The sequence below is a fragment of the Oncorhynchus masou genome, chromosome 1 (genome assembly GCF_036934945.1).
Source record: "Oncorhynchus masou masou isolate Uvic2021 chromosome 1, UVic_Omas_1.1, whole genome shotgun sequence".
Lineage (NCBI taxonomy): Eukaryota > Metazoa > Chordata > Actinopteri > Salmoniformes > Salmonidae > Oncorhynchus > Oncorhynchus masou.
Window position 1 is genome coordinate 18,309,737 of NC_088212.1, and position 23,597 is coordinate 18,333,333.

The 23,597-nt window shown below is 42.0% G+C and overlaps 3 protein-coding genes across 4 annotated transcripts in view; 1 reads left to right on the forward strand and 2 right to left on the reverse strand.

Moving 5' to 3' along the window:
* The window catches only part of LOC135523445 (disabled homolog 2-interacting protein-like), a 99,723-nt gene extending 87,715 nt beyond the window's left edge, over window positions 1-12,008 (forward strand). For both annotated transcript variants that reach the window (XM_064950157.1, XM_064950244.1), the window contains 4 exons: window positions 1,680-1,832; window positions 7,845-8,047; window positions 8,196-8,283; window positions 8,770-12,008. In XM_064950157.1, the coding sequence (XP_064806229.1) occupies window positions 1,680-1,832; window positions 7,845-8,047; window positions 8,196-8,283; window positions 8,770-8,928 (603 nt within the window). In that variant the 3' untranslated portion in view covers window positions 8,929-12,008. The remainder of the gene's footprint in view (window positions 1-1,679; window positions 1,833-7,844; window positions 8,048-8,195; window positions 8,284-8,769) is intronic.
* Window positions 12,009-15,714: 3,706 nt separating this feature from the next.
* endog (endonuclease G) lies at window positions 15,715-17,530 on the reverse strand. The gene is made up of 3 exons (XM_064950367.1): window positions 16,856-17,530; window positions 16,512-16,621; window positions 15,715-16,326 (listed from the first exon to the last, which is right to left on the reverse strand). The coding sequence occupies exons 1-3, from the start codon at window positions 17,390-17,392 to the stop codon at window positions 16,044-16,046; spliced, it is 930 nt and encodes a 309-aa protein (XP_064806439.1). The 5' UTR covers window positions 17,393-17,530; the 3' UTR covers window positions 15,715-16,043.
* A 4,934-nt stretch (window positions 17,531-22,464) lies between these two features.
* The window catches only part of LOC135523639 (netrin-G2-like), a 71,906-nt gene continuing 70,773 nt past the window's right edge, over window positions 22,465-23,597 (reverse strand). The window contains exon 8 of the mRNA XM_064950483.1: window positions 22,465-23,423. Within this exon, the coding sequence (XP_064806555.1) occupies window positions 23,203-23,423 (221 nt within the window). The 3' untranslated portion in view covers window positions 22,465-23,202. The remainder of the gene's footprint in view (window positions 23,424-23,597) is intronic.

A 23,597-nucleotide genomic window follows, 5' to 3' on the forward strand; every position in this document is an offset into this window, starting at 1 on the left:
AGTAATCCACAGGCTCAAACTCAGTCAAAACAATCAGACAAAAAAATCCAAATTGTATCTGTAAAGTTCATAGAAACATGTCAAACGATGTTTATGTTCAATTCCTCAGGTTGTTTTTTAAAATGATCTATAATATTTCATATAACGTTGTCAATATAAAAGGTAAACAAGAAATGCACATGCGCCTGAAAAAACTCTGCGTCACGTTAGGGTCCACTCGTTCAGACTGGTCTTACTCCCTCATTTATAAGAATACAAGCCTGAAACAATTTCTAAAGACTGTTGACATCTAGTGAAAGGCATAGGAACTGCAAATGGAGTCCTAAGTCAATGGATACTGTAATGGCATTGAATAGAAAACTACAAAACCAACAACAAACTACTTCCTGAATGGATTTTTCTCAGGTTTTCGCCTGCTAAATCAGTTCTGTTCTACTCACAGACATTATTTTAACAGTTTTGGAAACTTTAGAGTTTTCTATCCGAATCTACCAGTTATATGCATATCATATATTCTGGGCCCGAGTAGCAGGCCGTTTAATTTGGTCATGCTTTTCATCCAAAATTCCAAATGCTGCCCCCTAACCTAGAGAGGTTAACAGCTTCTACCCAAAAGACTGCTGTAACTGTACCCTGTATATATCCTCGTTATTGTTACTTTTATTTTTTTACTTTTATTTTGATTTTACTTTATTTAACTCTTCATTGTTGGTTAAGGGCTTGTCAGTAAGCATTTCACAATAAGATCTAACCTGTTGTATTAGACGCATTTGACAATTTGATTTAATAAACTAGGAAGGCTGGTTTGATGTTTCGTTTGAAGAAGCCATGCTGTCTGATGTTTCTCTCTTCTTGCTTGATTTTTAAAAGTGACTGTGTTGCTTGTGCGGTGTCTAATGCATTTCGACACAGCCTTAATTCATCACTATGCAGTGTTCAATGTGGAATGTTCATCCATTAAAAAATTCAAAAGAACAGGCAGAATAAACTAAATTGAACGTCTGTATATCGAAAATAAGATATTTTAAATCTCCGTTTCAAATGATCCCTCTTTGAGAATAACTACTCCAGGCATGAGATGTGCATCACTTCACACTGGCAACTTTATTCATTTGGATAAATATTCTGTTATATTTTATTCTTATATTACATCATGTTTTTTTACTATAAAATAGGTGTCTTGACTGTGATAAAGGCTCAGGAATTAAGAGCATCTGTCTACTAAATGAACAAAACAAGGCTATGCCTTTACACAGCCATAGAGTTCTACAAGCAGGTTACTGCCTTTATGAAGATTGTGTTTCAAGATATAATATAATAACCAGTTGATATTATGGTTTCAATAAATTCATCTTACATGGCACTTGCTTTTTTATTGAGGCAATTTAGCTATTAGGATTTGTTTGTAATGGTTATGATAAATAAGGCATTGTTGTGATCTGTTGGCATACTGTATAGATACAATGTGCGGGCCCAGTGCTGGCCTTGTGTTCTAAAAATATATATTCTCAGTTTGGGTACTCAAAAAAAGAAACGAGTACTTGAACAGCCAAAACATGTCAAATGGCCATCCCTATCCTATTGTGATTTTCATCATGCAACATTTATTTGCCCTGCCTCACTTCTTCTAACAATTACTTACCAGACGGCTTGTGTGTGTTGTGTGTGTGTTCCACCAGGCGTCCTCCCCTGTGAACCCCAATGCCCTGGACCGTACTGCTGCCTGGCTGTTGAATATGAATGTGCAGTATTTAGACCATGAGGGAGTTGACCCAGATACCAAGCACAGGGAAGACCTCAGAAACAAAGAGGAGCTCACCCAGACTGAAAAGGTAATGTCTAGCATCTTGTAAAACCTAGCATCTGCTACAACTCAACATCACAATAATATTCAGCACGGCTGCTCTACTTCTTTAGAGGAGTAGCATAAAGTCAGAACATATTCATGGTTATTAACATGAGCTATCAATACGAGATTCTAAGGTTGTTATTAATGAAGTGAAAGTGTTGCGGTGTTGTGGAAAGTGTTGTATATCTCCCTACTAGCAGGTCTTGATTTGAATGCATGTGGCTATTAAAGGGTTATTTGCTGCTTAAGTGGTATGAAAATGATACTGTGTGCAGAGAAGCACCATGATATACTGTATACTGGTGGTGAAATGATAGTATATGAGTTGAATTAGCCTCTCTATTCTGACATTGTTGAAATGTAGGTAGACTGCCAGGTGTAGGTTGACGTTTATTGTCATGGATCTTGCCCTGGAGGCAGAACTTAGTGATTTCCACTAGATGTTGCCAGCTGCAAAGTCATAATTGGATATGTTGTAAAAAATTCAAGAAAACTAAAATGTGCTTTTTGGTATTAAATTAAGGTTAGGCATTAGGCTAAGCAGTGTGTTTAGGGTTAGGCATTAGGCTAAGCATTGTGGTTAGGGTTAGGCATTAGGCTAAGCAGTGTGGTTAGGGTTAGGCATTAGGCTAAGCAGTGTGGTTAGGGTTAGGCATTAGGCTAAGCAGTGTGGTTAGGGTTAGGCATTAGGCTAAGCAGTGTGGTTAGGGTTAGGCATTAGGCTAAGCAGTGTGGTTAGGGTTAGGCATTAGGCTAAGCAGTGTGGTTAGGGTTAGGCATTAGGCTAAGCAGTGTGGTTAGGGTTAGGCATTAGGCATTAGGGCTAGGCATTAGGCAGTGTGGTTAGGGTTAGGCATTAGGCTAAGCAGTGTGGTTAGGGTTAGGCATTAGGCAGTGTGGTTATTAGCAGTGTGGTTAGGGTTAGGCATTAGGCTAAGCAGTGTGGTTAGGTTAGGCATTGTGGTTAGGGGTTAGGCATTAGGCTAAGCAGTGTGGTTAGGGTTAGGCATTAGGCTAAGCAGTGTGGTTAGGGTTAGGCATTAGGCTAAGCAGTGTGGTTAGGGTTAGGCATTAGGCTAAGCAGTGTGGTTAGGGTTAGGCATTAGGCTAAGCAGTGTGGTTAGGGTTAGGCATTAGGCTAGGCATTAAGCAGTGTGGTTAGGGTTAGGCATTAGGCTAAGCAGTGTGGTTAGGGTTAGGCATTAGGCTAAGCAGTGTGGTTAGGGTTAGGCATTAGGCTAAGCAGTGTGGTTAGGGTTAGGCATTAGGCTAAGCAGTGTGGTTAGGGTTAGGCATTAGGCTAATTAGGCTAAGGCATTAGGCAGTGTGGTTAGGGTTAGGCATTAGGCTAAGGCAGTGTGGTTAGGGTTAGGCATTAGGCTAGGCAGTGTGGTTAGGGTTAGGCATTAGGCTAGGCAGTGTGGTTAGGGTTAGGCATTAGGCTAAGCAGTGTGGTTAGGGTTAGGCATTAGGCTAAGCAGTGTGGTTAGGGTTAGGCAGGCAGTGTTGGTTAGTGTGGTTAGGCATTAGGCTAGGCAGTGTGGTTAGGGTTAGGCATTAGGCTATTAGGCAGTGTGGTTAGGGTTAGGCATTAGGCTTAAGCAGTGTGGTTAGGGTTAGGCATTAGGCTAAGCAGTGTGGTTAGGGTTAGGCATTAGGCTAAGCAGTGTGGTAAGGGTTAGGCATTAGGCTTGGCAGTGTGGTTAGGCATTAGGCTATTAGCAGTGTGGTTAGGGTTAGGCATTAGGCTAAGCAGTGTGGTTAGGGTTAGGCATTAGGGCTAGCAGTGTGGTTAGTGTGGTTAGGCATTAGGCATTAGGCAGTGTGGTTAGGGTTAGGCATTAGGCAGTGTGGTTAGGGTTAGGCATTAGGCAGTGTGGTTAGGGTTAGGCATTAGGCTAGGCAGTGTGGTTAGGGTTAGGCATTAGGCTAGGCAGTGTGGTTAGGGTTAGGCATTAGGCTTGGCAGTGTGGTTAGGGTTAGGCATTAGGCTAAGCAGTGTGGTTAGGGTTAGGCATTAGGCTAAGCAGTGTGGTTAGGGTTAGGCATTAGGGCTAGGGTTAGGCAAGCAGTGTGGTTAGGGTTAGGCATTAGGCTAAGCAGTGTGGTAGGGTTAGGCATTAGGCATTAGGGCAGTGTGGTTAGGGTTAGGCATTAGGCTAAGCAGTGTGGTTAGTGGTTAGGCATTAGGCTAAGCAGTGTGGTTAGGGTTAGGGTGGTTAGGGTTAGGCATTAGGCTAAGCAGTGTGGTTAGGGTTAGGCATTAGGCTAAGCAGTGTGGTTAGGGTTAGGCATTAGGCTAAGCAGTGTGGTTAGGGTTAGGCATTAGGCTAAGCAGTGTGGTTAGGCATTAGGCTTGGCAGTGTGGTTAGGGTTAGGCATTAGGCTAAGCAGTGTGGTTAGGGTTAGGCATTAGGTTAGGCTAAGCAGTGTGGTTAGGGTTAGGCATTCTGCTAAGCAGTGTGGTTAAGCATTCGGCTTAGCAGTGTGGTTAGGGTTAGGCATTAGGCTAAGCAGTGTGGTTATGGTTAGGCATTAGGCTAAGCAGTGTGGTTAGGGTTAGGCATTAGGCTAAGCAGTGTGGTTAGGCATTAGGCAGTGTGGTTAGGGTTGGCAAGCAGTGTGGTTGGTTAGGTTAGGGGTTAGGCATTAGGCTAAGCAGTGTGGTTAGGGTTAGGCATTAGGCTAAGCAGTGTGGTTAGGGTTAGGCATTAGGCTAAGCAGTGTGGTTAGGGTTAGGCATTCGGCAGTGTGGTTAGGGTTAGGCATTAGGCTAAGCAGTGTGGTTAGGGGCATTCGGGCAGTGTGGTTAGGGTTAGGCATTAGGCTAAGCAGTGTGGTTAGGCATTAGGCTTGGCAGTGTGGTTAGGGTTAGGCATTAGGGCAGTGTGGTTAGGGTTAGGCATTAGGCTAAGCAGTGGTTAGGGTTAGGCATTAGGCTAAGCAGTGGTTGGTTAGGCATTAGGCTAAGCAGTGTGGTTAGGGTTAGGCATTAGGCTAAGCAGTGTGGTTATGGTTAGGGCATTAGGCTAAGCAGTGTGGTTAGGGTTAGGCATTAGGCTAAGCAGTGTGGTTAGGGTTAGGCATTAGGCTAAGCAGTGTGGTTAGGGTTAGGCATTAGGCAGTGTGGTTAGGGTTAGGCATTGCAGTGTGGTTAGGGTTAGGCAGCTGTGGTTAGGGTTAGGCATTAGGCTAGGCAGTGTGGTTAGGGTTAGGCATTAGGCAGTGTGGTTAGGGTTAGGTTAGGCATTAGGCTAAGGCAGTGTGGTTAGGGTTAGGCATTAGGCATTAGGCTAGGCAGTGTGGTTAGGGTTAGGCATTAGGCTAAGCAGTGTGGTTAGGGTTAGGCATTAGGCTAAGCAGTGTGGTTAGGGTTAGGCATTAGGCTAAGCAGTGTGGTTAGGGTTAGGCATTAGGCTAAGCAGTGTGGTTAGGGTTAGGCATTAGGCTTGGCAGTGTGGTTAGGCATTAGGCTTGGCAGTGTGGTTAGGGTTAGGCATTAGGCTAAGCAGTGTGGTTAGGGTTAGGCATTAGGCTAAGCAGTGTGGTTAGGGTTAGGTAAGGGTTAGTGTGGTTAGGGTTAGGCATTAGGCTAAGCAGTGTGGTTAGGGTTAGGCATTAGGCATTGGCAGTGTGGTTAGGGTTAGGCATTAGGCTTGGCAGTGTGGTTAGGCTAAGCAGTGTGGTTAGGCATTAGGCTTGGCAGTGTGGTTAGGGTTAGGCATTCGGCTAAGCAGTGTGGTTAGGGTTAGGCATTAGGCTAAGCAGTATGGTTAAGCATTAGGCTAAGCAGTGTGGTTAGGGTTAGGCATTAGGCTAAGCAGTGTGGTTAGGGTTAGGCATTAGGCTAAGCAGTGTGGTTAGGGTTAGGCATTAGGCTAAGCAGTGGCAGGGTTAGGTAGGCTAAGCAGTGTGGTTAGGCATTAGGCTAAGCAGTGTGGTTAGGGTTAGGCATTAGGCTAAGCAGTGTGGTTAGGGTTAGGCATTAGGCTAAGCAGTGTGGTTAGGGTTAGGCATTAGGCTAAGCAGTGTGGTTAGGGTTAGGCATTAGGCTAAGCAGTGTGGTTAGGGTTAGGCATTAGGCTAAGCAGTGTGGTTAGGGTTAGGCATTAGGCTAAGCAGTGTGGTTAGGGTTAGGCATTAGGCTAAGCAGTGTGGTTAGGCATTAGGCTAAGCAGTGTGGTTAGGGTTAGGCATTAGGCTAAGCAGTGTGGTTAGGGTTAGGCATTAGGCAGTGTGGTTAGGCATTAGGCTTGGCAGTGTGGTTAGGGTTAGGCATTAGGCTAAGCAGTGTGGTTAGGGTTAGGCATTAGGCTAAGCAGTGTGGTTAGGGTTAGGCATTAGGCTAAGCAGTGTGGTTAGGCATTAGGCTAAGCAGTGTGGTTAGGGTTAGGCATTAGGCTAAGCAGTGTGGTTAGGGTTAGGCATTAGGCTAAGCAGTGTGGTTAGGGTTAGGCATTAGGCTAAGCAGTGTGGTTAAGCATTCGGCTTAGCAGTGTGGTTAGGTTAGGCATTCGGCTTAGCAGTGTGGTTAAGGTTAGGGTTAGATGTTGTGGCTGTGCCAGCTAGACCACTCTGCAGAGCTGCCTCCGGGGCAATATTCATGACAATAAATGCCAATCTGCTAGATGGGTATAGGCTGAACTGCACACACTGAAGCTCAAGAGAATATTTATCTCAACAGGCAAGTGTGTGCCCTCCCCTCCCTCTGCCAATTTCCCCAGCTACTCCAATGAATTATACACCAGCAACATATTGCACTTGAACACACTTACAAGCTGAAGTTACAAAACTACACAGACACATTTTCATCACACACATTGGATTTCAATTTGTAGATGTTGTTAAGAGGTGTTTTAGTGATTATTTCACAGTTTTCAGGTCTGCCAAAGTGAGAACCAAACACAAATCAAACTTCTGTTCATTATTGTTGACAATTACTACCTGTAAATGCTATTTTAGTTGAAGGGCTCTTTAATCTGTTTGTATTAAACATACACAATACAGTACTCAGTGCTGGAATGTAATATTTGAAGAATTTCTCATATTTCAATCCCTATGGTTTTAGACCGGGTTCTGTCTACTGTATGGTTTCTATGGAGTCTAGTTGCTACATTAAACAACAGCAGTGTCTTTTTTTAATAGTTTGTTAAATGCTGTGGGTTTTTTTTGAGGAATATGTTCGGGATTCACTTGCTTGCAGAATTTCCCAGAGACAGCAGAAATGTACCTGAAAGCTTTGCAGGATCCCACATTTGAAACCAGACCCATTTGAACCTAGCATGACTAGCAGCTTTGACTTGATTGTGTACCTGAGTTTTCATCCATACACTTGCATTAGCATACACTGTAAATTACAGTAGTTACTCCACAGAAGATGGTATGACTACTCTTCTGTCAGCAGTTGAGCCCATGAAAAACAGAATCCATTTTTTTATTTTTTTTTATTTAACTAGACAAGTCAGTTAAGAACAAATTCTTATTTACAATGACGGTCTACCAAAAGGCAAAAGGCCTCCTGTGGGGACGGGGGCTGGGATTAAAAAATGCAAATTAGACAAAACACACATCAGGACACGAGAGACAACACTACATAAAGTGAGACCTAAGACAACACCATAGCATGGAAGCAACACAACATGACAACAACATGGGTAGCAACACAACATGGCAGCAGTACAAAACATGGTACACACCATTATTGGTTACAGTCAACAGCACAAAGGGCAAGAAGGTAGAGACAACAATACATCACACAAAGCAGCCACAACTGTCAGTAAGAGTGTCCATGATTGTGTCTTTGAATGAAGAGATGGAGATAAAACTGTCCAGTTTGAGTGTTTGTTGTAACTCGTTCCAGTCGCTAGCTGCAGTGAACAGAAAGCATAACAAACAACCACAAACGGTCTCTTAGCCCGCTGAATGGGGGCTGCTTTGAGAATGACAAGTGTGTGTGTGTGACACTGGTCTGTCTGCCACTCTGTCCTGTGTCCAGTACCAGCAGGAAATAGCCATCCTGCAGGACAGGCTGTGTCAGTCAGCCAAGAAGCTGGAGGAGTATGAGTGTCATCTGAAGGGCCAGGACGAGCAGACTCAGACGATGCTCCTGGAGTACCAGGCGCGCCTGGAGGACACAGAGGAGCGTCTGAGCCGGCAGCAGGACGACAAGGAGCTCCAGATGAAGAGCATCATCACGAGGTGAGGTGTCCTTTACCTACCAGTGGAGACTGGTGTCACTTTAAATCGGAGGACGGGCTCATTGTGGCTCGTTATAATGTCTGTGGCTGAATAAATGGAACGGTATTGAACAGCCATCAATACAAACATATCTTTGTTACTCTTTCAGGCTGATGTCAGTTGAGGAGGAATTGAAAAAAGATCATTCAGATATGCAGTCGATAGTGGACTCTAAACAGAAGATCATTGAAGCCCAGGTGAGTGTTTAGTGTCCACAAGAGATGTTTTGCCTGGCAATAGATGTTTTTTACACAACTGTCAATATAAAGTATTTACTCAAATATTTTATTCACAGATTTACTGTAACATGTCAGACTACGGATTTGAAGAGAACAGCGCCCTCTGGCTTTATAAATGTTAACAACCTCCTCAGATTGAAAATGATAGGTCTCACTCACTGCAAACAATCCAGCCACTGGAATTACTGTGACAAGTACAAAATGTACTGTATGTGGACAATCTTAAGTTTTTACTTCAGCAACATTCCTTTTCTGTTTACAATAGTGGCTGCTTGTTTTGTTTAAGTCATGTTGGTTTGCTTAGAAGCGGTAGTACAGTCGATCAGAGACATGTTATGAAGGATTCATTGGATTGTGTGATGACAACCCTCTTCTCTTCCTCCCTCTGTCTTTCTCTTCCTCCATCATTCTCTGTTCCTCCCTCTCTCCCTCCTCACACTGCAGGAGAAACGCATCGCCTCTCTAGACGCGGCCAACGCCCGCCTGATGAGCGCTCTGACCCAGCTGAAGGAGCGCTACAGCATGCAGAACCGTAACGGCATCTCCCCCACCAAGCTCCAGATCACAGAGAACGGAGAGTTCAGGAACAGCAGCAACTGCTAGGGAGGGGAGAGGGGGCTAAGCCCAACTCAATGACACTTGGGCTGGGGGAGGGAGGAGGAACTACCAAAACCCAGGCACTCTCCAGAGAAATAGATTTATACTGTCCAAATCCATTATTTTCAATGGATGTGGTCAGGATCACAGAAAGAAGGGCTAGACTGACTGAAACTGCTGCTTAAAAATATAAAGGACTTGATCAGATTCAATCAAATGTATTTATAAAGCCCTCCTTACATCAGCTGATGTAACAAAGTGCTGTACAGAACCCCAGCCTAAAACCCCAAACAGCAAGCAATGCAGGTTTAGAAGCACGGTGGCTAGGAAGAAACCTAGAGAGGAACTAGGCTAGGAGGGGGTAAATGTTGGCTTTTCATAGCCGATCATTCAGAGTATCTCTACCGCACCTGCTGTCTCTAGAGAGTTGAAAACAGCAGGTCTGGGACAAGGTAGCACGTCCGGTGAACAGGTCAGGGTTCCATAGCCGCGGCAGAACAGTTGAAACTGGAGCAGCAGCACGACCAGGTGGACTGGGGACAGCAAGGAGTCATCATGCCAGGTAGTCCTGAGGCATGGTCCTAGGGCCCAGGTCCTCCGAGAGAGAGAGAATTAGAGGGAGCATATGAGCATACTTAAATTCACACAGAACACCAGATAAGACAGGAGAAATACTCCAGATATAACAGACTGACCCTAGCCCTCCGACACAAACTATTGCAGCATAAATACTGGAGGCTGAGACAGGAGGGGTTGGGAGACACGATACCCCCGGGCACGGCCAAAGAGGCAGGATATAACCCCACCCACTTTGCCAAAGCACAGGCCCCACACCAGTAGAAGGATATCTTCAACCACCAATTTACTATCCTGAGACAACGCAGAGTATAGCCCACAAAGATCGGCACGAACCCGGGGGGGGGGGTGCCAACCCGGACAGGAAGTCCCCGTCAGTGACTCAACTCACTCAAGTGACGCACCCGTCCTAGAGACGGCATGGAAGAGCACCAGTAAGTCAGTGACTCAGCACCTGTAATAGGGTTTGAGGCGAGGCAGAGAATCCCAGTGGGAGAGTGGAGAGGGGAACCGGCCAGGCAGAGACAGCAAGGGCGGTTTGTTGCTCCCATGCCTTTCCGTTCACCTTCACACTCCTGGGCCAGACGACACTCAATCATAGGACCTACTGAAGAGATGAGTCTTTATTAAAGACTTAAAGGTTGAGACCGAGTGCATCTCTCACATGGATAGGCAGAACATTCCAGATTGACTTTAGAGAAAGCTATAACGTCTACACCTGGCTGCAAGACATCCTAAACTCGCTATCCTAGTACATAAAACAACAGTTTATCGATTTAAGGTTGTGCTGTTATCTTAGAGCCTGTTTTGAAGTGATTTGAACAATTATAAGCTTTAATGTTTCTGGTTTCTCATCTACACTTATAATTTCCAGTCACTGTGTTTATATAGCACCTGGTGCTTAAAGAGGACGCTCGTTTATGGGCCCTGTGTTTTCAGAGTTTAGTAAACAGAGTAAGTACTTCATACTCACAGCCAAGCTGTTTCTTCCAGCAATAGTGTAGTACAACACAAGTGTATAGTACATTGTAGCATCAATATTTTATTTTACTCAATGGCTGTTTTTTAATCCCAGTGTTTTTTAGTTTGTTTTTTACTTCAAAAGCATACAGTATATGTTGCCAAGTGAACAACTCTATCAGTGAAAGCCTCCTCTCATGTTGACAAGCTTTTGAAAACCGTTCTGGTTCGACTTTTCCCGAAAGCACGTCCCAATAGAAAGTGTTTCTATATTCTTCCTGTGTATTTTACGTATACTCTGCTGTTCTTACCTCATCAGGACTGCAGTAGCACAACGAACGTGCTGTTTTAAATTGCTAATGGTAAAGAAAGGGCTCAGCTATATCATTTTTTGCATACTTTGTATATGCTTAAATATGAGTATATTTAGAGGTTTACATACCTCGTAGATGTATATAAAATGTTCACAGTATTTATATTGATTGTCTGGAAGGGGAATAGTATTTTGTACTGTGTGTTCATTGTGTTAAACTCGGCTGTGCTAATATTGCAAGACAATAGTAAGAGTTTGATTGTAATTGTATGTCTACTTCAGTAGACAGTTCACACATCGTTTCCCCCATTATCCCCTTTTCATATGTGGGTTCTTTGTTAAAAATGAACAATTTATTGATGCTATTATATAATATTGATAAACATAGTTTACTGTTTTGTCCTCTGCGTATCAAAATTGTTATGTGTAGGCCAAACCTTCACTGTTTGCAATTTGACAGTGCTGAATAGAATAGGACTGAACTCAAATACCTGGCCACTCCCCTGGCCACTCCCCTGGCCACTCCCCTGGCCACTCCCCTGGCCACTCCCCTGGCCACTCCCCTGGCCACTCTTCTGGCCACTCTTCTGGCCACTCTTCTGGCCACTCCCCTGGCCACTCCCCTGGCCACTCCTCTACCCTTGCGCTTCTGGAAGAGTCATTTCACTAACGGCCCTACACCAACACTCCTTCATTTAGAATACCTTCTATCCAAAGTGAGTGATGAACGTCTCTTCCGGGCAGTACATCCACATGGGGTTTTAGGCTGTAACTGAGGTATAAACCAGATTCATTGTCAGTTCAAGTTCCCTCTAGTGTTGATTGAAGCTATGAACATGGAGTGGACTTAAGGCCTTTTTTGTAGTCTTATTTAAGATGCAGGTAGCTAACTTTAGCAACCTTCAAAGGTGGTCTCAACAAGTGGCTTTGCATGACTTGTCAATTCTGACTTCCGCTAATTGTCATCTGAAAACACCAGTGGTCTGCTTTCAGGAAATTAGTCACCTGAATTACTGTGTTGACCTGTGTTTTGGTCTGTGGAAATGTTAAGCTTAAACATAATTTGATTTTTTTTATCAACTAGACTATTGTTAAAGTACGTTATGTTTTATAAAAAAAAATGTAAAGTTATGTGTAAAATGGTATTTATGTTATGCTATAAATTGTTTGTTTCAATCAGTTCAACATTATTTATTGAATATCTTTGTTTTTTGTTTTAATAAAATGCTGAATAGTATTTGTCAGAGTATGATGGATTGTGTTGAAGTTGCAGTTATAGAACATCTGCATTCTGATAGCAATGTGCTGCAGGTATAGAACATCTGCATTCTGATAGCAATGTGCTGCAGGTATAGAACATCTGCATTCTGATAGCAATGTGCTGCAGGTATAGAACATCTGCATTCTGATAGAATTGTGCTGCAGGTATAGAACATCTACATTCTGATAGCAATGTGCTGCAGGTATAGAACATCTGCATTCTGATAGCAATGTGCTGCAGGTATAGAACATCTGCATTCTGATAGCAATGTGCTGCAGGTATAGAACATCTGCATTCTCATAGCAATGTGCTGCAGGTATAGAACATCTGCATTCTCATAGCAATGTGCTGCAGGTATAGAACATCTGCATTCTGATAGCAATGTGCTGCAGGTATAGAACATCTGCAATTCTGCAGGTATAGAACAGCAATGTGCTGCAAGTATAGAACATCTGCATTCTGATAGCAATGTGCTGCAGGTATAGAACATCTACATTCTGATAGCAATGTGCTGCAGGTATAGAACATCTGCATTCTGATAGCAATGTGCTGCAGGTATAGAACATCTGTATTCTGATAGAAATGTGCTGCAGGTATAGAACATCTGCATTTTGATAGCAATGTGCTGCAGGTATAGAACATCTGCATTCTGATAGAAATGTGCATCTATTTCCCTCAAGTGTTCTTGTTGCACCCAACCTGCACACAGAAAATCTCTTTGGAGGATTTAAATTTAAACTTTCCTTGCCCTATATAATACTGAACAATATTTTTGCCATGTTGTTACTGCAAACATTTCTATGAATGTTAAAATAATAATTTTATGTGTGTAAATGGAAACAAGAATAGGCCTATCATTGTAAAAGTAAAAACATGTATGTAATTTATGTAGAAATGCAACTACAATTAAAGATTTATTTCGCTAATTTAATCATGTAGTGTTTCTCATGTGGTATTTATTTTTACAAACTACCTGAAATGCTGTCATTGATCAGTGACATTTATGTAAATATTGCCACCTAGCGGTATAAAGCAAGTACAGTAATTAAACCATTAGTATGCACAAAACAAGCAGCAGGCAAACTTGGTTGAATGGACATCAACAAGAAACCAGAAACTAATGACATCACTTGTCCGCTGGGATGAATCTAGAATTAATACACATCCCCCTCTCCAAGGATGTCTCAAGGAGAGCTGGGATATGTTAAAAAAAAAATGTAAAAAAATATATATATATATTACATTTGATTAGCAGATGCTCCTATTACATACATTTTCATACTTTTTTTGCACCAATTTACACATTCGTATTAATACACACTTGTAGGTACCACCGGCAGGTTAAAAGCATTGGGCCAATAACCGAGCCGACAAGGTGATGGTCTGTCTGAACCCTTGAGCAAGGCACTTAACCCTAATTGCTAATCGCCGTCAATAATGGCTGATTCCTGGTTGCGACCCCACTCTCCGAGGGTGTCTCAGTGGGATATATAAAAAAACTAAATTCCAATTCACATATGTATAATGCACACTTGTACATGTGTGAAATAGGACCAATATAAGCACCAATTGACCAAAAACACAAAGACAAATGCTCATCTGAGTGATCTGTCGTTATCCATACAGAGTGGACCCGGGATTCTTATCTAGACTGTTAATGCTCTGATCACTATCTGGTATGTGGGCTGTTGACCAGACGACATCCCAGAGGTGGGAGGGTAATTCAGTCCAGAATATTTCTGATAGCCCTCATATGCAACCTGTGGGAACTCAGACAGTTCCACTGGCCTCTTCCTTCTTCTCCACAGCAGCAGAGACACATTGCACATATCATCCAGCGGGTTACACATCACACCCGATGGTACCTCAGCATACACTCTGACAGAGAGCCACACATTTGATCATTCTGCTACTTCTACCTCCGAAGGTCTCTGATCTCAATGAGTTTGAACATTCAGGACAAGGCGTTCATTGATAAATCCCTTACATGTCTTCTTGCGGATAATACGAGGTCAGTATTATCATTTTCAGGGAGAGTTTGGGGTCTCTGCCTACCTAGTATGTTGCTAAGCAGATGTGCTTCCCTTTCCCCAATATGTATTTTGTTCAGATGTTCAGTTTCCCTAAGGAGAAATGATACATGAGACATATAGGTTGTGAAGTCAAATCCATTCTAACTGTATATTAGAGCTAATTCATCTGTTGTAAAAGTGTTCAAACAGGAAAATATGAAAACAGTAACAGTATCTCACCGCGTGCATGTCCAGGACTTTTGTTAAACAACAATCCTTGCTGTATTCTGAAGAATGTCATATTTCATTCAGTTCCCTTAGCTAAATATGCCTGTATGCTGCCACCCACCTCAATTACCATAATAATGTGTCACTGCAGGTCAGTCATTCTCTAAACGGAAAACATCAACATAAAGCGTACCTTCAGGTTGCGTTTTGCTGGAGAAATGGCAGTAGTTCCAAAAGCTACACATCCATCATATTAAATGATAGGCCTACTCCTTGTGCTGCGATGTCTTGTGCTCCTAAGCATGTTATGCATATTTATCTGTTTTGTTTTTAAGTTAATCCTCGTGATTTTCTGGAGCATTCCAGTTCTGTCCCTTCTAAAAGACACTACAGTCCCAAGGGGTCTGAGAAGCCAGTCTGAGCCAGGTACACAGAACATTCCATGATAACGGAATTACTCTCAGATACTCCAATTTTTCACTTTAAAATGCATTCCAAACAAAAAACATTGATTTCAAAGTTTAACAAACCATAGAACTAACTCTATGCGCACGGACTACTTTCAACAGTTTTTCCAAAAAACAAATTTACAGGAAGAACTGTGCGGATTCAAAGTTTGGTAACAGAATAAAAGTGAGGGAGATTTTACTGTAATTATGTTACCTACCTTTCCATCTACACAGGTTTTCCAGTAAGTGTTTTTTTTGTTTACTGTGTAAATTGTTAAGTGGTATTGTATGGTTTGTTAAACTTTGAAATCAATGGTTTCTGTTTGGCATACATTTTAGTCTCACTGTAATTTTGTTACCGTAGAATTGCCCTCAAGTAAATACAGTGGAAGGTGGAAGGGATTTACTGTACATGTTTAGGAACTTACATACAGGGACTTACATGAACCCATTGTAAACTTTTTATAGAATCTTACAGAAGCCATGGGCAATGTGGACTGCAGACATGGTGAAGTCTCTGTGCATAGTATTTTCTGTGGTTCAATGTGTGTAGGAAGGAGAGTGAAGAACACCTGATATTAATTTAAGCATCCAGAATGGTGCAGATATGTTACAAGTAGGGCTGATATGATTCCCTATTAAACATATTGGTTCTTCGCCTGTATCTGTATGTTCTGTGGCTCTGCCACACCAAAATGCACAGAAATATGGATGTTGTCTTTTTATCAAGGGGTTGACATGTTTTCATCACTAGAATGGTACGGTAATAAGACCAAGACTAGTAGAACAAAACAGTCTTCACCTGTCCTCGATGAAAAATGAGCAGTACTTTAGAACGTGTAAGCCCTGCCTTCAGCATTTCTGCTTGGTCCTTTTCCAGTATCAGGGCCAGTCCCCACTTTTCACAGATGGAACAGCTTATTTAATGTGAAGATGTGTGTCCCCTTGGGATAGTCAAAAATAATAAGCAAGAATCATTCAGAACTAGTCTAATGCTCCTAAATATTTATTAGCATCACATCCTACTGGACAATAATTGGATTGTTTCCCTTTTTGTTTAATTCAATGCAGGATAAGCACTACAATGATAAAGCAGATGAGTTTGGTGCAGTCACATGTAAACCTTACTGAGGATGTTCATCACACGACACAGAGCTGAATAACCAAGGTTGTGTTCAGAAGCCAAAAATGAAAGTAAACTTAAAAATAGAGTGAAACGGGTCAGTACTGTCCAATGAAAATGTTTGTTTTCAATTCTAACATTTTTTCTACAGTGTGCCCTAATGAACCAGACCCACCACACTACACAGAGCTGACCAGACTCAATTGCCTCCAGCAGTGATAGCCAGCAGGCTGTTTGTCCTCTTCATAATGTTGGGTACAAAGAGCAGTCCTGAGGCTCTCTCAATGCTCTCGATAGGCACCAGGAAGTGCTCCAGAGGAATCTGATTATCCACAGGTGTGTTGGGCATCACATACGAGCGCAGCTCCACCTCTCCCCTCTGCTTCTCCAGGATCACCACCTTGAAGAAATGGGTGGGGACCGCCACATGGTTCCTCCCCATCACCTGGTACTTCACATACATTTTCCCATCTGGTTCCTGTCTATAGCAGAGAGAAGGAACAGTTATGACTTCTGTATCATTCTCACCTTGGACCCCATTCACACAGATCATGATGCTTGCATAGTGCCTGTTTGCAAAAGCAGATCACTGTGTGAATGGCTTTAAGATGGCAACACTGAAAAATACCATTAAGTTTGTTATGGAAGTCTTTCAAATGACACTCACCTGGGCAGATAAAGTGGTCCCGTGCACACAAACACATTCATGTAGTGCTTGGTAAGTGAACGGCAGTACTGCTCCAAGTTGTTCCATGCATTTTGATTTAAATTTGGGTTCTAGGGGAAGACGAGGTGAATAAAAGAAACTTGATTTTCTTGAACAGCCATTCATTGATTCATGCACTTTGCTCTGGAAGTGTAGCTACATGGGATTCAGAAGCCTTTTTGACTCATCATTCGCGTTTTAAACTGCACACGTATATTGCCACCTTTACCACTCGCACACTGTGTAACACTTATTAATCTTCACATTGCCTAATATGCCATGTTTCCCCACAATACATGACTTGCCTGTGGTGAGACATTACTGAGATAGAACGTGTCATCCATTGCCTTTTGATTCCATTTGTGATTGGCAGCTGCTGCCAAATGCCCCCTGTCAAATCCACTGCCTCTGTAGTCTGCATTGGTAGCCCTGTGGTATACGTGCACCGTATCATCCTCTTTAAAGTCGCAAAATTTCCTATTTGAAGGTCCTGTCAAGCCATCAGGACTGAGTTGCTCTATAACCCATGCAGCAGTCCTGTTTCTGGGATCATAAGATGTCACGTAGGACTCCCTCGTCTTGATATTGGCGAGAGATGGGAAGCCGTACTTCATTGCAGCTGTTGATCGGGACCCTACCATTTGACCGCCTCCTTGGTACGTGGTAAGGTCGGTTGCTGCGTCCACACTTGGAATAGGAATAACGGGTACTCGATTGAGTAACCCATGGCTCGGATTTATGCATCTATTCGTCGAATCGCCATTCAGAGACGCACCAATAGCCGCTCCCACAGTCAAGGACACGCCGGAGATAAACCACTTAGAACAGATTACACGATACATTTTATGCACCGGAATAATTACCACAAACTATTACGAAGTCTTTACCACTTTTACAACAATCAGCTACATAAAAAGTTAATTTCATATCACACATTTCCACATGCTCGTTTCTTTTTCAATACTCGCTGTCATGGAATGGGCGCATCCATATGACGATTTCAGTAGCTTCGTCTTAAAGGTACAATACAGAATTTAGTAGGCTCTAGTACAGCGTAAACTACGGTGCCTTCAGAAAGTATTTATACCCCTTGATTTATTCCACATTTTGTTGTTACAGCCTGAACTCAAAATGGATTAAAAATATTTGTTTTCCTCACCCATCTACACACAATACCCCTTAATGACAAAGTGAAAATGTTTATACATTTTAGCAAATTTATTGAAAATTAAACATAACATTTGCATAAGTATTCAGACCCCTGAGTCAATACTACACCTACAGCTTTGAGTCATCTTGGGTATGTTTGTATCAGCTTAGCACTGGATTTGGAGATCTTCTCCCATTCTTCCTTGCAGATGTTCTCAAGCTCTGTTAAATTAGATGGGGAGTGGCGGTAAACAGCAATCTTCAAGTCTTTCCACAAATTTTCTACATCATGTCCAAACAATTGAATTGGCCACAAGTGGACTCCAATCAAGTTGTAGTGATGTCTCAAGGTTGATCAAAGGGAATTCTATACACTTTACTCAATTTGGAGCGTCATAAAAGTGGGGTGTGAATACTTATGTAAATTAGATATTTCTGTATTTATTTTCAATACATTTGGAAACATTTCTAAAAACATGTTTTCACTTTGTCATTATGGGGTATCGTGTGTATACATGGGTGAGAAAACAATTACATGTTATCAATTTTGAATTCAGGCTGTAAAACAACAAAATGTGGAATAAGTCAATGGGTATGAATACTTTCGGAAAGCACTGTACAATTGTATGGCTCTGACTATACCAACAACACGTGACCAACGCATTCAGTTTGACAAAATACATTGGTGGTGGTAGATCATCTTTAATTAATCAATTCAGTCGTTATAACATTTCTGCCTGTTGTCTTTTGTGGCCTTAATACAACAAAATATTAATGTAAAAAGCGAACTTAAAAAACAAAGTTCCTAATAATATTGAGTATAAGAGCAAAGCAGATCAACACATTTAGCAGAAATCAGGTCTCCGGAAAGGGATTGATCTAAGGACACACCATGATAAGTTACACTTGTTTTAGATTCAATCTCTTTGCCTGCACAGTTTACCTTTATCTTGTCAGCCCTAAGCAATCTATGTTTTGTTCCAAACAAAAATCTATTAAGTTTTTCCCAAATGTGTGACAATTTGTTGCCAGTCAACCAATTCCTTACTCAGGGTCTCCTCTATGTAAAATGTATCCTTCCCTGATCCTAAACTCAGCAAAAAAAGAAATGTCCCTTTTTCAGGACCCTGTCTTTCAAAGATAATTCATAAAAATCAAAATAACTTCACAGATCTTCATCGTAAAGAGTTTAAACACTGTTTCCCATGATTGTTCAATGAACCATAAACAATTAATGAACATGCACCTGTGGAACGGTCATTAAGACACCAACAGCTTACAGACGGTAGGCAATTAAGGTCACATTTATGAAAACTTAGGACACTAAAGAGGCCTTTCTACTGACTCTGAAAAACACACAAAAAAAGATGCCCAGGGTCCCTGCTCATCTGCGAAAACGTGCCATAGGCATGCTGCAAGGAGGCATGAGCACTGCAGATGTGGCCAGGGCAATACATTACAAGGTCCATACTGTGAGACGCCTAAGACAGCACAACAGAGAGACAGGACGGACAGCTGATCATCCTCACAGTGGCAGACCACGTGTAACAACACTTGCACAGGATCGGTACATCCGAACATCACACCTGCGGGACAGGTAAAGGATGGCAACAACAGCTGCCCGAGTTACACCAGGAATGCACAATCCCTCCATCGGTGCTCAGACTGTCCACAATAGGCTGAGAGAGGCTGGACTGAGGGCTTGTAGGCCTGTTGTAAGGCAGGTCCTCACCAGACATCACCTGCAACTGACTGGCTGTTACTTTTGATTTTGACCCCACCTTTGTTCAGTGACACATTCCATTTCTGTTAGTCACATGTCTGTGGAACTTGTTCAGTTTATGTCTCAGTTGTTGAATCTTATGTTCATACAAATATTTACACATGTTCAGTTTGCTGAAAATTAATACAGTTGACAGTGAGAGGACATTGCTTTTTTTGCTGAGTTTAAGTATGGTTGAATCAGCATAAAGCAGGAGTTTGCTCTTTACTCTATCTGGCATATCATTAACGTATATAAGAACTACAATTTCTTATATAAAGAAAAACAAATGGAATCTATGCGGTACTCCACAGGGTTTTTCTTTGGCCTCTGACAGAACATCACCAACATTACATACTTGCAATAAACACAAGGGAGGCAGAGAGCTAGTTTCAAGCACAGAGCGCAACAGGTGTTTAGTGAAAGGGACCATAGGAGGAGGCAGATAGCTGGGTCCAGGGGCAGGCAGAAGGTCATAAACGGTAGGTCCAAAAATGGCAACAGTACAGGCAGGGAATAGGCAAAAGGCATCGTGAGTGAGGCAGACTATCATACACGGGAGGAGAGAAGGACGGGAAAAACACAGCGCTCCGAAAAAGTGTGTCTCAAAACTAACAACACCTCACAGTGATGGGGTGCAAGGAACTGAAGTAAATAGTGTGGGATGATGACATGCAGGTGTGTGAACAGGTGATTAGAATTCTGATGATTGGGATCTGCAGAGTGAGCTGGAAAGTGGGCTGCGTTCCGGGGATCTAAGTGTTTGGGAGTGTGAGTTGGATGCAGATGTTACAATACTTGTGTTTTGTTGATCAGATAAGACCGAAACCAATTCCCTGCTACATCATTTAGACCCATGCATTTCAGTTTCATCAGGAGAATATCATGGTCCACTGTGTCAAAAGCTTTCTGCAAGTCTAACATGACCATACCTGTGTAGTTCCCCTTCTCACCTTTCTGCTTAATGTGGTCAAAAAAGTGGATAAGGCAAGAATCAGTAGAATGAGCTGTTCCAAAGCCAGATTGTAGTTCATAAAGAAGTTTGTGCTCGAGAAGGTATCTCTCAAGTTGATTAAAAGCTAATCTCTCAACAACTTTGGATAAGGTGACACAGGCCTGTAGTTTTCTACATTTGTTTTACTGCTCTTCTTGTGGAGCGGAACCAACCGAGCTGTTTTGAGATCATTGGGAAATGTACCACTTCTTATATGGTTTTCTTGATGAATTCCATCCTCCTGCCAGTGTGTAAACCTGGGTACCAGGATCAGGGTAAGGGACATCCCAGAGGCCATGGGTATGGCTGGAACCTGGAACCTGGCTGGAACCTCCTGGGTTCGGTCACTGAATATATAATAGTGGACTCTGAACCCAAACAAATAGTTATGCTCTGCCGTCACCAAAAAAGGAAGCGAATGTACCTGCCAATCACATCAAATAAAATGTCAATGAAGTTCAAATAATAACAGGTATTATAATTCAGAAAAACATTGAAAACAACTCAAATTTGGTTTAATTCATTAATATGTATTTACTTTCCAACAGCAAAAATTGTAGTTGCTATAGTGACGTTTTTGATACATGTTGTCAATGATGTCTTAATTGAAGGTGCACTCCCAGATGATGGGTGCCAACCACGACGTCGCTGTCAGAACGTCTGCTCTTCAGTTCTGCAGTGTCTGAGGAAGTCAGATACAGAGAATCATTATCATAGAAAATACTATCTTCTACATTTGACATATTGCTTTTCTTTTTCTATTAGATTTCAGCAATTCATAATTTTACGTTTGCAAACACAGTGAATTAACTGTTACCTTGGATTCATACATTTGTGCTGTGTGTAGACACATCTAAAAACAACAACAATTTATTTAATTCCAAGAATGGAAATTAGGTTTTACCTTACTGAAATTACATTGATTGACTCACCTGTCAGGAGAGGTGACCTCTACTTTTATTTGTCTCCAGGTTTCTTTGACATCCATTTTCATTCCTTGCCCAATGATCGATTGATCCCTGACTCTGAAATGTCAATAATAGGCATAGTGCTTGAATATTAAACAGAGAAAGTCAAGAAGGGAACTGGACACCCAGAGTTAATAGCATGTGCTTGACGTTGACTTAAATACTGTAGGTGCCGGTACTCATTTTGGGTACTGCTACTGTTTATATTTAGGTGCAGCAGCTCCACAATACTTTCGGGCTAATATTCTATGAGGTCACAAACACAAAATAGAAAAAAATCACAAACACAAAATAGAAGATTTTGCATACCTTATTTTCTGACTCCGGTGCTCTTCTTCCATTGAGGATTTGTAGTGTCTCAATCTTATTTTGTTCTTTACAACTGTCATCCAACAAATCATTGGCTGCTAAAATCCAGAGCTGGGATCTTGTTAATGTTGGATATGGGCTCTCACATTTCACATGCACAGTTTCAAAACAGAATTTCATGATGCATATCCAGATATGATATCCCTTGCATACCATGTTTCTGATGCTCAGGATAAGGATACATAGAAACTCATAATACTGTAGTATCAATGTCATGGTTTCATTATCATAATACTGTAGTATCAATGTAATGGCTTCATATCATAATACTGTAGTATCAATGTAATGGCTTCATATCATAATACTGTAGTATCAATGTCTTGGTTTCATATTGTTTGACCTAAATCAATCACCTAATTGTAGCTCTAGCATTGTACATGTTTTGTTAGAGACATATGTGATAATGCTCGTTTGGGATGTCAACGTGTAATGTAATACCAAGTAAAAATAAATATCTAAAGCTAGGTTCTAGAAATGTGTTCCTCCAGAAGTATTATATTCACCTATTAGAGAGAGAGCAAGTGTGTGTGTGTGTGTGTGTGTGTGTGTTTGTGTGTGTGTGTGTGTGTGTGTGTGTGTGTGTGTGTGTGTGTGTGTGTGTGTGTGTGTGTGTGTGTGTGTGTGTGTGTGTGTGTGTGCGCTTGTTGGATAAAACCTTGGACTGAATTCTTCAACTTTCAGACCTTCAGGCTTTATTCCTGCAATGGCATCAGGAACATCATCTAACAGTCACATTCTCAGGAATATTTAGAATAATAAAAAGCTCATCATGGGTCATTTTCTTCAGAATGATAACGTTTACTTGGAACAAAAATAACAATTTCTACAAAAAAATATTCATACATAGATTTGTTTGATTTGGATAGGATATACTCTCTCTCTCTGCGCTTCATGATTTCCATGCGACAATTGATTCTCCACCACAAGCTACTGAAACATCAACTCTGGTAAAAATACACAAAAAAATGTTTACTTTTTCTCCACTTTTCAGTTCAATGATTGTTCCAGGAAACAAATAAACTATGCAGCAAAGTAAGGAAACGTGAATTTGAGAGTAAGATAAACTTGGCATTAGTAGGCCTCAGCAGTGATTACAGCCATCTCTGTTCAGAAAGCAAGTTGGCTAAGTGCAGTATTTCAGTGAGAACAAACTTAGATGTACGACAATACAATTCGCTCTAAACTTTTCTAAGATAGTGATTTTGTTTTTTTGGTATAAGTTCTTTCAGCACTGGCATTCATAGAGAGAGAGGAACTCTCTTTGTCTCATCGTGGCGAAGGTGACAGGGGGCTGGAGCCCTCAAACACTCTCCCAGAATGCAACAGCACAGTTAGACTGAGCTAAGCACTGCGAATGGCGGATCCCAAAAATGTAGCCAGGTGTACTCCAGCTGTCCCGGGTGTAGCTCATTAAGCAGTGACTTGTTTAAGCAGGGCGTTGGCTAGAAGGAAACTCAGCATGGCAACTAGGCTGAGGTAGGAGGCAGAGGCACCGCTGCAGCCCCTCTCTCCCTCACAGAGCAGCTGCTCACACAGCAGGCCCTTGTACTCTGGCAGACACAGACACTTCTGGTTCTGGAAGCAGGTGCCTCCATTCTGGCACAGCAGCATGTCGTCGTCGCAGACGTTGGCTACGAGGGGAGACAGGGAGGAGATGGAGAATAAGGAGGGAGGAAACTAAGTGGCCCGCTGAATGCCTCAAGCCTAGAAACAATACAGGATACTCTGGTTCTGGCAACAGTTACTGTACATTAACAAGACACCTGTTCTGACCTTACCTGTACAGTTCAAATTTTATCTTGAAT